Source organism: Mustela nivalis (genome assembly GCF_964662115.1).
Source record: "Mustela nivalis genome assembly, chromosome: X".
In the NCBI taxonomy this organism is placed as follows: Eukaryota; Metazoa; Chordata; class Mammalia; order Carnivora; family Mustelidae; genus Mustela; species Mustela nivalis.
In genome coordinates, this window is record NC_139040.1 from 57542707 (window position 1) to 57558231 (window position 15525).

The following is a 15525-nucleotide window of genomic DNA, read 5'->3' on the forward strand; positions in this document are numbered from 1 at the left end:
AAGCTCTAGTATCCAGCATAAAGCCTAGTCCATACTCATCATTAAATTACTACCAACTTACTTAGGAAACATTTTGGATACATTACTTTAAAAAAAAAATCTAATCCAGTTGTCCTTAACTAGATGTGAACATCAAAATATTGAAAAAGAAAGCCAAAGTTGGTGGCATCACAATTCCGGACTTCAAGCTCTATTACAAAGCTATCATCATCAAGACAGCATGGTACTGGCACAAAAACAGACACATAGATCAATGGAACAGAATAGAGAGCCCAGAAATAGACCCTCAACTCTATGGTCAACTAATCTTCGACAAAGCAGGAAAGAATGTCCAATGGAAAAAAGACAGCCTCTTCAATAAATGGTGCTGGGAAAATTGGACAGCCACATCCAGAAAAATGAAATTGGACCATTTCCTTACACCACACACAAAAATAGACTCCAAATGGATGAAGGACCTCAATGTGAGAAAGGAATCCATCAAAATCCTTGAGGAGAACACAGGCAGCAACCTCTTCGACCTCAGCTGCAGCAACATCTTCCTAGGAGCAACGCAAAAGGCAAGGGAAGCAAGGGAAAAAATGAACTATTGGGATTTCATCAAGATCAAAAGCTTTTGCACAGCAAAGGAAACAGTTAACAAAATCAAAAGACAACTGACAGAATGGGAGAAGATATTTGCTAATGACATATCAGATAAAGGACTAGTGTCCAGAATCTATAAAGAACTTAGCAAACTCAACACCCAAAGAACTAATAATCCAATCAAGAAATGGGCAGAGGACATGAACAGACATTTCTGCAAAGAAGACATCCAGATGGCCAACAGACACATGAAAAAGTGCTCCATATCACTCGGCATCAGGGAAATACAAATCAAAACCACAATGAGATATCACCTCACACCAGTCAGAATGGCTAAAATCAACAAGTCAGGAAATGACAGATGCTGGCGAGGATGTGGAGAAAGGGGAACCCTCCTACACTGTTGGTGGGAATGCAAGCTGGTGCAGCCACTCTGGAAAACAGCATGGAGGTTCCTCAGAATGTTGAAAATAGAACTGCCCTATGACCCAACAATTGCACTATTGGGTATTTACCCTAAAGATACAAATGTAGTGATCCAAAGGGGCACATGCACCCGAATGTTTATAGCAGCAATGTCCACAATAGCCAAACTATGGAAAGAACCTAGATGTCCATCCACAGATGAATGGATCAAGAAGAGGTGGTATATATACACAATGGAATACTATGCAGCCATCAAAAGAAATGAAATCTTGCCATTTGCAACAACATGGATGGAACTAGAGCGTATCATGCTTAGTGAAATAAGTCAAGCAGAGAAAGACAACTATCATATGATCTCCCTGATATGAGGAAGTGGTGATGCAACATGGAGGCTTAAGTGGGTAGGAGAAGTATCAATGAAACAAGATGGGATTGGGAGGGAGAAAAACCATAAGTGACTCTTAATCTCACAAAACAAACTGAGGGTTGCTGGGGGGAGGGGGTTGGGAGAAGGGGGTGGGATTATGGACATTGGGGAGGGTATGTGCTTTGGTGAGTGCTGTGAAGTGTGTAAACCTGGTGATTCACAGACCTGTACCCCTGGGGATAAAAATATATGTTTATAAAAATTAAAAAATAAATATAAAAAAAAATAAATGTGAACATGCCTTACAAATGCTCTTAGACCCTTGAAGAAGAATTTCTGGGTGTGGCTTAATGAAGTTTGTATTTTAAAACTCTCCTAGGTGGGGTGCCTGCGTGGCTCAGTTGGTTAAACATCTGATTTTTAGTTTCGGCTCAAGTCATGATTTCCCTCAAGGTTGGGGATAAGGCTTGTACTCAGTAGGAGTGTGCTTCAGACTCTCTGTCCTTCTCCCTCTATCACTGATAGAAGAATTTAAAATAATGGTTATAAAGATAATCACTGTATTTGAGTAAATAATTGAGGACACCTCAATGAAACCCTCAACACAGAGAAAGAAAACATAAAAGGAACCAGAGATGAAGTACTCAATAACTGAAATTATAAACACAGAAGATGCAGTACATCACAGATAAAAGTAAGAAGCAGATCAGTGACTTGTAAGAGTAATGACAAAGCAATCAAGCAAAACAGGAGAGAGAAAAAAAACCATTAAGGTAACTCAGAAACATCATCAGCTATAATAACATTTGCATTATAGGGATCCCAGAAGGAGAAGAGAGAAAAGGGGGTAGAAAACTTGTTGGGGGGGTCCACAAAAAGACTCATAGTAATTAAAATTACAAAAAAAGTATAGATTAAGAGAGAATTTTTATTTATTTTTTAAAAGATTTTTAAAAATTTATTTGACACACAGAGAGAAAGAGAGAGCAAGAGAGAGCACAAGCAGGGTGAGCTGCAGGCAGAGGGAGAGGGAGAAGCAGGCACCCTGCTCAGCAAAGTACCCCCAACAAGGTACTTGATCCTGGGATCATGACCTGAGCTGAAGGCAGATGCTTAACTGACTGAGCCACCCAGGCACCCCAAGAGAGAATTTTTAAAGCAGCAAGAGAAATCAGTTACAAAGGAACCCATAAGGCTATCTGTGGATTTTTCAGCAGAAACTTTGTAGACCAGAATAAAGTGACATGATATATTCACAATAATGAAAAGGGGGGAAACAAAAACAAAAACAAGACAAAACCTGAAATCAAGAATAGTCTATCCAGCAAGACTATCTTTTAAAATAGGAGGACAGATAGTTTCAGAGAAATTAAAGTTAAGTTAAGAAATTCATGACAAACCAGTGATACAATAAATATTAAAATGGTAAAGAAAGACCATAAGCAGGAGTAAAAATGTAGGGAGGACAAAAGCATTAAAATTAAGCATATCTATAAAAATCAGTCCTGGGATTTACAAAATAAAAGACTGTGAAGTATGACACCATAGACCAAAAACATAAGGGGGAAAGGAATAAAGAATAGGTACAAACTAAAGTGACTATCACCTTAATATAGACTGCTATGTGCATAAGATGTTATATGTTAATATACTTGTAATAGTAAATCAAAAACTAGTAACAGATATTAAAAAATACAGAAAAAAAGAATACAAATATATCAATAAAACCAACAAACAGTGAGAGGAGAGGGAGAATAAAGGAACAAAGAAGAACTACAAAAACAACCATAAAACAAATAGCAGAATGTCAGTAAGTACATACCTAACAATAATTAGTTTGAATCTTAATGAACTAAGCACTACATCCAAAGGCATAGGGTGAAGAATGGGTAAAACAGCAAGACCCATCTCTAGTCTGCCTATAAGAAACTCATTTCAGACCTGAAGACACACAGAGATTGAAAGTGAAAAGATGGAAAAACATTTATCATGCATATGGAAGTGAAAAGGACACCAGGGTAGGCTTACTTAGACATAATATACTTTAAAACAAACACTGTAATAAGACACAAAGAAGGACATGACATAATCATTAAAGGAACAATCGACCAAGAAGATATCACAATGTAACTATGCACCCAACATGGAAGTACCAAATACATAAAACAGTTAATAACATACATAAAGGAAGTAATTGGTAATAACACAGTAATAGTAGGGGAATTTAACACCCTACTTACTCCAATGGGTATATTATCCAAACAGAAAATCAACAGGGTAACAGTGACTTTGAATGACACACTGGATCAGATAGATATAATAGATATATTTAGAAAGATATAATAGATATATTTAGAATATTCCATCCTAAATCATCAGGGTACCTATGCTTTTCAAGTGCACATGGGAGTATTCTCCAAAACAGATCATATATTAGACCACAAAATATGTCTCAATAAACTCAAAAAGATTGAAGTCATACCATGCAGCGTTCTAACCACAATGCTGTGACACTAGAAATCAACCACAAAAAAATAATCTGAAAAGAACAAAAATATGTGGTGGTTAAATAATATGCTACTAAACAACAAATGGATCAACCAGAAAATCAAAGAGGATATCAGAAAACCCATGGGGTCAAAAGAAAAAGATAGCATAATGATCAAAAATCTTAGGGATGCAGCAAATGTTGTAAGAAGGAAGTTCACAGCAATACAATCTTAACCCAAATAGCAACAATAACAACAATAAAAATCTAAAATAAACTACTTGACTTGCACCCAAAGGAGCTAGTAAATGAAGAAAAAACAAAATGCAAAAGCAAATAACAAAAATTAAAGCAATCATAGATTAAATAGAAACTAAAAAATAATAGCAATTAATAATAGTATAAATCAATGAAGCCAGGACCTGGTTCTTTGAAAATGTCAACAAAATTGATACAATCTTAGCCACATTCATAAAAAACAGACAGAGAATTCAAATAAATTAAGAAATGAAAGATACGAAATAATAATTAGCATGACAGAAATAGAAAGGAGTGTAAAATAATACTATGAAAAAAAAATGCCAACCAATTGGAAAACCTGGAAGAAATAGATATATTCCTAGAAACATATAATCTCCCAGAACTGAACAAAGAAGAAATAGAAAATTTGAACAGACTGATTAGCACCGATGAAACTGAATCAATAATAATAATAATAATAATAATAATAATTTCCCAACAAATTCAAGTCCAGGACTAGATGGTTTTACAGGTGAATTCTACCAAACATGTGAAGAGATAATACCTATACTTCTCAAATTGCTCTAACAAGTAGAGGATGGAAAGATTCTGAAACCATTGTATGACAGCAGCATTACCCTGATACCAAAACCAGATAAAGACTGAGGGAGAGACACAGAGGGAGAGAGAGAGCTACAGGATGGTATCTCTGATGAACTCTGAACTTAGATGCAAAAATACTAGTAACCTGAAATCAAAAAATACATTTAAAAAAGCATCACCACAATTAAGTGACATTTATTCCAAAGATGAAATGGTGGTTCAATGTTTACAAATTTATCAATGTGATAGATCACATAAGAGAAAAAAATTAAAAATTACATGATTATTTCAATAGATGCAAAAAAAATTTTGACAAGTTGCAGCATCAATTCATGGTAAAAACCCTTAGCAAAGTAGATTTAGAGGGAACATACCTCAACATAATGAAGGCCATATATGGAAAACCCACAGCTAACATCTTATTCATTGGGAAAAAGTCGGAGAATTTCCCTAAGACAAGACAAGCCCACTCTTAACACTTTTATTCAACACAGTATTGGAAGTGCGACCTTCAGCAATCATAAAGAGAAAAAAATAAGACAACTAAATCACTAAGGGTGAAGTAAAGTTCTCAATATTTGCAGATGACATGATAGTACATACAGAAAACCCTAAAGACTCCATTAAAAAAAAAAAAAGCTACTCGTTTTGCTAAACTACTTGTATTGCTAAACAAATACATAAGATCACAGGATACAAAATGAATACAAAAAATCCATTGCTTTTTTATATACTAATGATAAAATAGCAGAAAGTGAACTTAAGAAAATAACCCCATTTACAATTGAACCTAAAATAATAAAATGTCTAGGAATAAACTTAACCAACGAGATGAAAGGCCTGAACTCTGAAAACTATAAAACTTTGATGAAAGAAAGTGAAAACAAGGTGAATGAAAAGATATTCCATGCTCGCAGATTGGAAGAGCAAATATTGTTAAAATGAGCATACTACACAAAGCAATCTACAGATTTAATGCAACCCTTACCAAAATACTAACTGCAGTTTCCACAGTACTAGAATAAATAGTTTTAACAGTAATATGAAAACAACAACAAAAAAGACTTTGAATAGCCAAAGATATCTTGAAAAAGAATGACACACGAAGTATTAGAGTCCTAGCTTTCAAGATATGCAGCCAAGCTGTATATATAATCCCCAGAAATAAACTAATGATTATATGGTCAATTAATCTATGACAAATGTGGCAAGTATATGCAATAGAAAAAATTCTCTTGAACAAATGGTGTTAGGAAAATGGGGTGGCTGAATGAAAGAGAAAAAAATGAAACTGAACCACTTTTTCACATCATACACAAAAATAAAATCCAACTGGAATAAAATCTAAATGTAGGACCTGAAGCCATAAAACTCCTAGATGAGGGCACAGGCAGTAATTTCTCTGACATCGGCCATACAATGTTTTGCTATATATTACTCCTGAGGCAAGGAAAACAAAAGCAAAAATAAACTTTTGGGACCACATCAAAACAAAAACAAAAACAAAACTTCTGCACAACAAAAGAAGCACCAAAAATTAATCTAAAATACAACTTACTGAACAGGAGAAGATATTTGGAAATGACATATCTGATTAAGGCTTAGTATCAAAAATACATAAAAACTTATAAAACTCAATCCCTCAAAAAATATTCCAGTGATAAATGGGCAGAAGATATGAACAGACATATCTCCCAAGAAGACATCCTTACGATTAACAGATATAAAAATATGTTCAACAATACTCATCATAAGGGAAATGCAAATCAAAATCCCAGTGAGGAGTACCTTGGAGGCTCAGTCAGTTAGGTGTCTGTCTCTTGTTTTCATCTCCGGTTATGATTTCAGGGTCATGAAATTGAATCCCCACATTGAGCTCTGAACTCAGTGGGTAGTCTGGTTGAGATTCACTCTCTCCCTCTCTCTCTTTCTCCCCACTCTCTCTCTCTCACTCTCTCTCTAAAATAAATAAGAATCTTAAAATAAAACCACAGTGAGATATCACCTCATTCCTATATTAATAGCTAAAATCAAAAACACAAAAATAAAATTGTGTTGGTGAAGATGTGAAGAAAAAGGAACCCTAATATACAGTTTTTGGTAATAAAAACTGGTGCAGCCACTGAGGAGGATTGCATGGGGGATCATCCAAAAATTAAGAATAAAATTACCATTTGATCCAGTAAATCTACTACTGGTTATTTTGCCAAAGAATATAAAAACACTAATCTCCTCCCCCCCAAAAAAGTCAAAGAAAAACACATAAAGATTTTTTTCACTTTATTTTTTTAAGATTTTATTTTTATTTATTTGAGAAAGAGAGAGTGCATAAGAGGAGATAAAGTCAGAGGGAGAAGCAGACTCCCTGTCAAGCAAGGAGTCTGATGTGGGACTCAATTCTGGTACTCTGGGATCATTACCTGAGCCGAAGACACTGGCTTAACCAACTGAGCCACGCAGGTGCCCTATTTTATTTTTTAATGTATTATTTTAGTCACCGTAAAATATATCATTAGTTTTTGATGCAGTGTTCCAATATTCATGGTTACATAGAAGATTATTATTTTAAATATTTTTTAAGATTTTATTTTATTTATTTGAGAGAGAGAGAGAGAGAGGGAGAGAGCGAGCATGAAAGGAAAGAGGTCAGTGGGAGAAGCAGACTCCCTGTCAAGGAAGGAGTCAGATGTGGGACTCGATATGGGACTCCACAATCATGACTTGAGCTGAAGGGAGTTGCTTAACCAACTGAGCCACCCAGGCATCCAGAGATTATTTTTTTAATGGAGTAGGCACTGTGCACACAGTAATGGGTGAAAGTTAAGTTTAACATAAATAAAGATAAGTGAAACATCTTATAATCGTAAATGGGTCATCCCATAGGAAAATATAGCAATTCTAAATTTTCATGTATTCACTTTTGTAGCTGTAAAATACATAGGCAAAAATTTATACAACTAAAAGCAATAAGAAACTCACAATACAATTGGAAACTTTAGTACACTTAGTAACTGACAGAGCAATTAGATAAAATGTATTAGTAGAGCTATAGAAAATTTGGATAGCATTATTAACAAAATGACCCAATTTGAAGACACTACAGCAAACAATTGCACAATACACATTATTTTCAAGTTCACATCGAATGTTTAACAAAAGTGATCATAGACTGGGCCATAAATTAAATTTTAACAAGTATCAAAATACTGAAATTATATGGCATTATATTTGGTGACCGCAACTGAATAAAGCTAGAAATCAACAACAAAAAGAAAACTTTGAAAAATATAAACATTTGGAAATTAACAATACAATCTATGGGTTACAGAGTCAATTACAATGTAAATTAGAAAATATTTTAACTATTAGTTGTACATCATTAAGAAAACTATGATAATGAAATATAGACAGATGCAAAGAACTCCCAAGAATTTGATAGTTTAAAATTCATATATTACAAGTTGAAAATAAATGGTTTATGTATTTATCTCAAGGAGCTATAAACCAAACAACAGATTGAAGTCAATGTATGCAAGAGAAAAAAAAAAGTAAAGACAACAGATGTGAAAAGAAAGCAAAAGTCTATGCACATAAATTTAAAAATTTAGTTGAAATAAGAAAATCCCTTCTGTTAAAGCTGAAACAGAAATTTTGAATTACTGTATGTATCTAAAGCTGTTAACTTGATAATTAAAAAAACTTACCAACGTAGAGATTTCCAGGTCTGGATGTCATTGATCAATTCTCCCAAAAACCTAAGGAAGAAATAACAATTATTTACAAACTCTTCCAAAGTCTAAGAAAAGGGAAACACTTACCAACTTGTTCTTTGAAAACAGTGTAAACTAAAAAACAAACAAACAACAACAACAACAAAAAACACCAGAACCTCACCAATTGATTTAAAAAACAGAACCTCACAGGATGATTAATAAAAATAAAACTATAGCCCTATATCTTTTATAAGCATAGATTCCAAAATGCTTAAACATTTTATCAGATTCAATACATAGGAAGCATATTATATCACAACCAAATGAGTCTTATTTCTAGTTAGTTTAACATTCGACTTTCATCACTTTAACTCATTAGAATAAAGGATAGAAAATCACTCAACCATTTCAGTATACAGAAAAAAAAATCTTTAAAAATATCTGATGTTGATTTACAGTTAAATTTTTAACAAAGAATAAATGAAAGGAAACTTTAAACTGATAAAAGAAATCTACAGAAATCTAGAACTAATGTAACATTCAATGGTGAAATGGAAGCACTCCTGTTGAGCTGAGGAATAAGAAGGATGTCCATAGTTCAACTACAATTTGACATTATACTAGAAGTCCTAATCTATGCAATAAAGCAAGGAAAAATAAATTAAAATTATATTAAAATATACTATTTGGAAGTGTATTTTAAGCAGTATTAAGCAATAGAGGGGCACCAGCATTGCTTAATTAGTATAAAAAGAAATAAAATTGTTATTTTTGCAGGCAGCAAGTCCATTTACACAGAAAATCCAAAATGTTTCAAATGCACAATCAGAATTAATAAATGAATTTAGAGAAATTCTCAGATACAAAGACTAGCTACAAAAATCAGTTATATTTCTATACACAGCAATACAATTAGAAAATATTTTACTAATACCACTTACATGATAATATCATGAAGACCAGATTCTTAGGAACAAATCTAAAAATATAACAGTATAATGTCTACACTGAGGGTGGAAACCAATATTAATTTAAATTAAAGTAGACATCAATAAATGGATGTATATACCATGTTTAGGAATTGGAAGACAGAATACTATATGTATAACATTTCTTCCCACATTGATACATTGATTCAATGCAATCTCAAAAACAGTTTTTGACATTTTTGAAAGCTGATACTTGATTTGAAATTTTACATGGACATGAAAAATCCAAGAATATCCAAGATAATTTGAAAAAATGGAGAGATATACATTACCAATATCAATATATCAACTTATGATACAAAGACAACAGTTAAGACAATGTAATGTTGGCACAAAAACAAATAACCAATGGAACAGAATAGAAAATACAAAAAGGATACCTATAAAGATATGGTCACATGAATTATCCCAAAGTTCTTATGCATTAGGGAAAGAGTGCTTTCAACAAATGGTACTGATCAGTTTGGTATTTTCTTTTTCTTTTTAATATTTAATTTATTTATTTGACAGAGAGAGTTAGTGAGAGAGGGAACATAAGCAAGAGGAGACAGAGAGGGACAATGACCAGCTCTATACCTGGATGCCGGGATTATGGCCTGAGCCAAAGGCAAAAACTTAATGACTTAGCCACAAAGGCTTCCCATTATTTGGTATTTTCAAGAAGAAAAAAATGTAATTCTTGATCCTTATCTTACATTACTAACCCAAATCAGCCCTAGATGTATTATAGACATAAAGATGAAAACTAAAACAAAATGCTTTCAGGAGGTAATTTTAATGTTAGTGGAGTAAATATTTCTTAAACAAGACGCAAAAAACTATAATCATAAAGGAATAGAATAACATGCTAGGTTTCTTTTATTCAGTGATGATGGACTATACCACACTTCCTTTTTTCCAAAAATGGAGATGTGAAAGAAAACAAAACAAAATAGTATGAAAGACATATTTCTTCTTTGAACCTCATAATAAAATAGTTTGAAAGAAATGATAGAGTCATAGCAATAGTAAGAACGATAGCTAATAATTATTGTGCTTTTGTAGAGTTTTCTTTTTTAAAGAGATTTATTTATTTTTAGAGAGAGAGAAAATGGGAGAGGGGCAAAGAGAGGGGGGAGAGAAGCAGATTCCCTGCTGAGCAAGGTGAATTTCAAATGTTAAACTGACTTGAAATAAGACTCATTTGGTTGTGCTATAATATGCTTTCCATGTATTGAATTTGATAAAATGCTTAAGCATTTTGGAATTTATGTTTATGAAAGACATAGGACTATTATTTTATTTTCTATTAAGCACATTGTGAGATTTTTAAATTAAGGTTACTCTGTTCTAGTAGAACAAGTTGATAAATATTTATTTTTTTTTCCAGATTTCGGAAGATTTTGTAAATAATTGCTATTTCTTCCTTTGGTTTTTGGAAGAATTGATCAATGAAGACACTCAGGCCTGGAATTCCCTGTTCTTTGTTCTGAAGTGAAATCCTGCTCTCAAAATTCTTTATTCCTTCTTCATTTACATATCCCTTACTTCAAATCTTGTTTTTAAATAAACATAACCTATTCTTCTTGTTTTTTTTTTTTACTTTTATTTAATTCATTACTGTTCTTGAAACTGTATTCTCTGACAATGGAATGAGTCAATTCTTCAAATTTGAATAAGAAATATGATGTGGTTTTCATTCAATTATTCATTCAAAAAATAAATATTGAATACTTTGAAAGCCTGATGAATGACCTCACAAAATGTCCATATCTGAACCCCTGAGACTTGAGAGTATTATCTTATATGGAGAAAGGAACTTCACATATATGGTTAAGAATTATGAAATCATTAAATTTTATGGATTAATCAGAAAAGCACTAAATTTATTCCCCAGTGATCTTATAAGATAAAAACAAGAAATTTGGAGAATGATAAAGCAATCTGATGATGAAAATAGAGATTGGATTTATTCAGTTTGTAGAATTGGTGAAGGGACACAAGCCAGAGAATTCAGGTGGTCCCTAGATACTAAAACTATGCAGGAAAATTTGTTTTCTCTTCAGAGCCATTAGAAAAAATCAACTTTGCTGACACCTTGATTTTAGTCTAGTAACACTGGTCTAAGACTTATGACCTCCAGAACTGTAAGCAGATAAATTTGTGGTTTTTTTTTTTCCCACTGAGTTTGTGGTATTTTTCTACAGCAACAATAAATAATTAATACAAATTTTTGTACCACTAGTGGGTGCTCCTGTAACAAATACCTAATATGACCCATGGATCCACTAATGCATCTTAGTAAATTTTAGGAATGGAGATGAGATTAAACAAGAAGGACAATGTGGAGGAGCAACTTGTGTAATGGTATAAATTCTCACAATATACACAAGAATCCCATATATTTTAAAAGAATGTTATGTAAGCAGAACTGTTTCCAATTGGACCTAAAAGGACAGGGATAGAAAAAAGAAAGAAGACCATTAAACTTCTAAAATTTATAGACAGGAAGCAGACCAAGAAAGCTAGTTACAAACACCTGCTACCTTTCAAGGAAAAGGAAAAAATTACTCTGAGGGCAAAGCTGAAGGTACAGAGGGTGGAGCATCAAGTCCCAGTGAATTATTCCCAAACCTGAAAACTGAATGGTGTTTGTCCTGCTGGGTTTAGAAATTGCGTAGGGTAAAAATCCTTTGTATAACTTCCTTTGTTCTTTTTTTTTTAATCCTTTTTTTTTAAACCTTTTTTTTTTTTAATTCTGTTTTTAGCCACCATAAAATACATTATTAGTTTTTGATGCAGTGTTCCAAGATTCATTGTTTATGTACAACACCTGGTGCTCTATGCAATCCATGTCCTCCTTAATACCCACCATCAGGCTCACCCAACCCCCTACCCTCCTCCACTCCAAAACCCTCAGTTTGTTTCTCAGGATCCACAGTCTCACATGGTTCATCTCCCCCTCTGATTTCCCATAACTCACTTTTCCTTTCCTTCTCCTAATGTCCTTCCTGTTAATACTTATGCTCCACAAGTGAGTGAAATCATATGATAATTGACTTTCTCTACTTGACTTATTTCACTCAGCATAATCTCCTCCTGTCCCTCCCATATTAATGCAAAAGTTGCATATTCATCCTTTCTGATAGAGGCTAATATTCCTTGTATATATGGACCATATATTCTTTATCTATTCATTTGCTGAAGGGCATCTTGACTCTTTCCACAGGTTAGCAATTGTGGCCATTGCTGCTATGAACATTGAGGTACATATGGGCATTCTTTTCACTACATCCTACATCTTTGGGGTAAATACCCAGTAGTGCAACTGCTGGATCACAGGAAAGCTCTATTTTTAATTTCTTAAGGGATCTCTACAGTGTTTTCCAAACTGGCTTCACCAACGTACATTCCCACCACCAGTGTAAGAGGGTTCTGCTTTTTCCAAATTGTCTCCAACACTTGTTGTTTACTGTCTTGCTAATTTTGGCCATTCTAACTGGGATAATGTGGTATCTCAATGTGATTTGGATTTGAATTTCCCTGGTGGCTAATGACGATGAACATTTTTTCATGTGTCTGTTAGCCATTTGTATGTTTTCTGCTCATGTCTTCTGCCCATTTTTAATGTACTTATCTGTTTTTGGGTATTGAGTTTGAGGAGTTCTTTATAGATCTTGGATATCAGTTCTGTCTGTGTGTCATTTTTAAATAACTTCTCCCATTCTGTGGGTTGCCTTTTTGCTTTGTTGACTGATTCTTTTGCTGTGCAGAAGCTTTTAATCTTGATGAAGTCCCCAAAGTTCATTTTTGCTTTTGTTTCCCTAGCCTATAGAGACATGTCTTCAAAGAAGTTGCTGTCACTGATGTTAGAGAGGTTACTGCCTATGTTCTCCTCCAGGATTTTGATAGATTCCTGTCTCACATTGAGTTCTTTCATCCGTTTCAAATTTATCTTTGTGTATGGTGTAAGAGAATAGTCGAGTTTCATTCTTCTATACATAGCTGTCCAATTTTCCCAGCACCATTTATTGAAGAGAATTTTTTCCACTGCATATTTTTTTCCTACTTTGTCAAAGATTATTTGACCATACAGTTGTGTGTCCATACCTGGGCTCTCTACTCTGTTCCAGAGGTCTATGTGTCTGTTTTTGTGCCAGTACCATGCTGTTTTGGTTTTGAAGGAATTCAAACACTTGAAAGCTAAAAACCATCCTGCTCAAGAATGTGTGACTCAGACAACTAGGTCAAGATGGTGGAGAAGTAGCAGGCTGAGACTACATCAGGTAGCAGGAGATCAGCTAGATAGCTTATCAAACCATTGCAAACACCTACAAATCCAACGGGAGATCGAAGAGAAGAACAGCAATTCTAGAAACAGAAAATCGACCACTTTCTGAAAGTTTATCTAATAATATATATATTTCTTTTTTATATTTTTCATTTATTTGTTTTCTTTTTTTAATTTTATTTTTTTCTGAACTTCTTTTTATCCCCTTTCTCCCTCCGATGATTTGGGGTCTCTTCTGATTTGGTTAAAGCACATTTTCCTGGGGTCTTTGCCACCCTTTTAGTATTTCACTTGCTTCTTCATATAGTTTTATCTGGACAAAATGACAAGGTAGAAAAATTCACCACAAAAAAAAAAAATAACAAGAGGCAGTACTGGAGGCTAGGGACCTAATCAATATAGACATTGGTAATATGTCAGATATAAAGTACAGAATGACAGATCATCCAAGCAAAAGATCAACAAGGAAATAAAGGCCTTAAATGACACACTGGACCAGACAAACATCACAGACATATTCAGAACATTTCATCCCAAAGCAACAGAATACACATTCTTCTCTAGTGCACATGGAACATTCTCCCGAATAGATCACATCCTCGGTCCTAAATCAGGTCTCAACAAGTATCAAAAGATTGGGATCATTCCCTGCATATTTTCAGACCACAATGCTCTGAAGCTAGAACTCAATCACAAGAGGAAATTTGGAAAGAACCCAAATACATGGAGACTAAACAGCATCCTTCTAAAGAATGAATGGGTCAACTGTGAAATTAAAGAATTGAAAAAATAAATCATGGAAACAAATGATAATGAAAACACAATGGTTCAAAATCTGTAGGACACAGAAAGGCAGTCCTGAGAGGAAAATATATAGTGGCACAAGCCTTTCTCAAGAAACAAGAAAGGTCTCAAATACACAACCTAACCCTACACCTAAAGGAGATGGGGAAAGAACAACAAGGAAAGCCTAAACCCAGCAGGAGAAGAGAAATCATAAAGATCAGAGCAGAAATCAAGAAATAGAAACCAAAAAGATCAATAGAACAAAGCAACCAAACTATGAGCTGGTTCTTTGCAAGAATTAATAAGATGAATAAACTCCTAGCCAGAATTATCAAAAAGAAAAGAGAAAGGACCCAAATAAATAAAATCATGAATGAAAGAGGAGAGATCACAACTAACACCAAAGAAATACAAACAATTATAAGAACATACTATGAGTAACTCTATGCCAACAAATTTGACAATCTGAAAGAAATGGATGCATTCCTAGAGACATATAAACTACCACAACTGAACCAGGAGGAAATAGAAAACCTAAACAGTCCCATAACCAATAAGAAGATTGAAACAGTCATCAACAATCTCCAAGCAAACAAAAGCCCAGGGCCAGATGACTTCCCAGGGGAATTCTACTACATTTAAAGAAGAACTAATTCTTATTCGCCTGAAACTGTTCCAAAAAATAGAAATGGAAGGAAAACTTCCAAACTCATTTTACGAAGCCAGCATCACCTTGATCCCAAAACAGACAAGGATATCATCAAAAGAGAGAATTACAGAGTAATATTCTTAATGAACACAGATGCAAAAATTCTCACCAAAATACTAGCCAATTGGATTCAACAGTACATTAAAAGGATTATTCACTACAACCAAGTGGGATTTATTCCAGGGCTGCAAGGTTGGCTCAACATCTACAAATCAATCAATGTGATACAACACATCAATAAAAGAAAGATCAAGAACCATATGATACTCTCAATAGATGCTGAAAAAGCATTTGACAAAGTACAGCATTCCTTCCTGATCAAAACTCTTCAAAGTGTAGGGATAGAGGG

At 33.9% G+C, this 15525-nt stretch overlaps 1 protein-coding gene across 2 annotated transcripts in view; it reads right to left on the minus strand.

Moving 5' to 3' along the window:
* Positions 1-15525, minus strand: part of CYLC1 (cylicin 1) — a 105037-nt gene that overhangs the window by 63577 nt on the left and 25935 nt on the right. For both annotated transcript variants that reach the window (XM_082718429.1, XM_082718430.1), the window contains exon 2: positions 8414-8464. In XM_082718429.1, coding sequence (XP_082574555.1) covers positions 8414-8464 — 51 coding nt within the window. The remainder of the gene's footprint in view (positions 1-8413; positions 8465-15525) is intronic.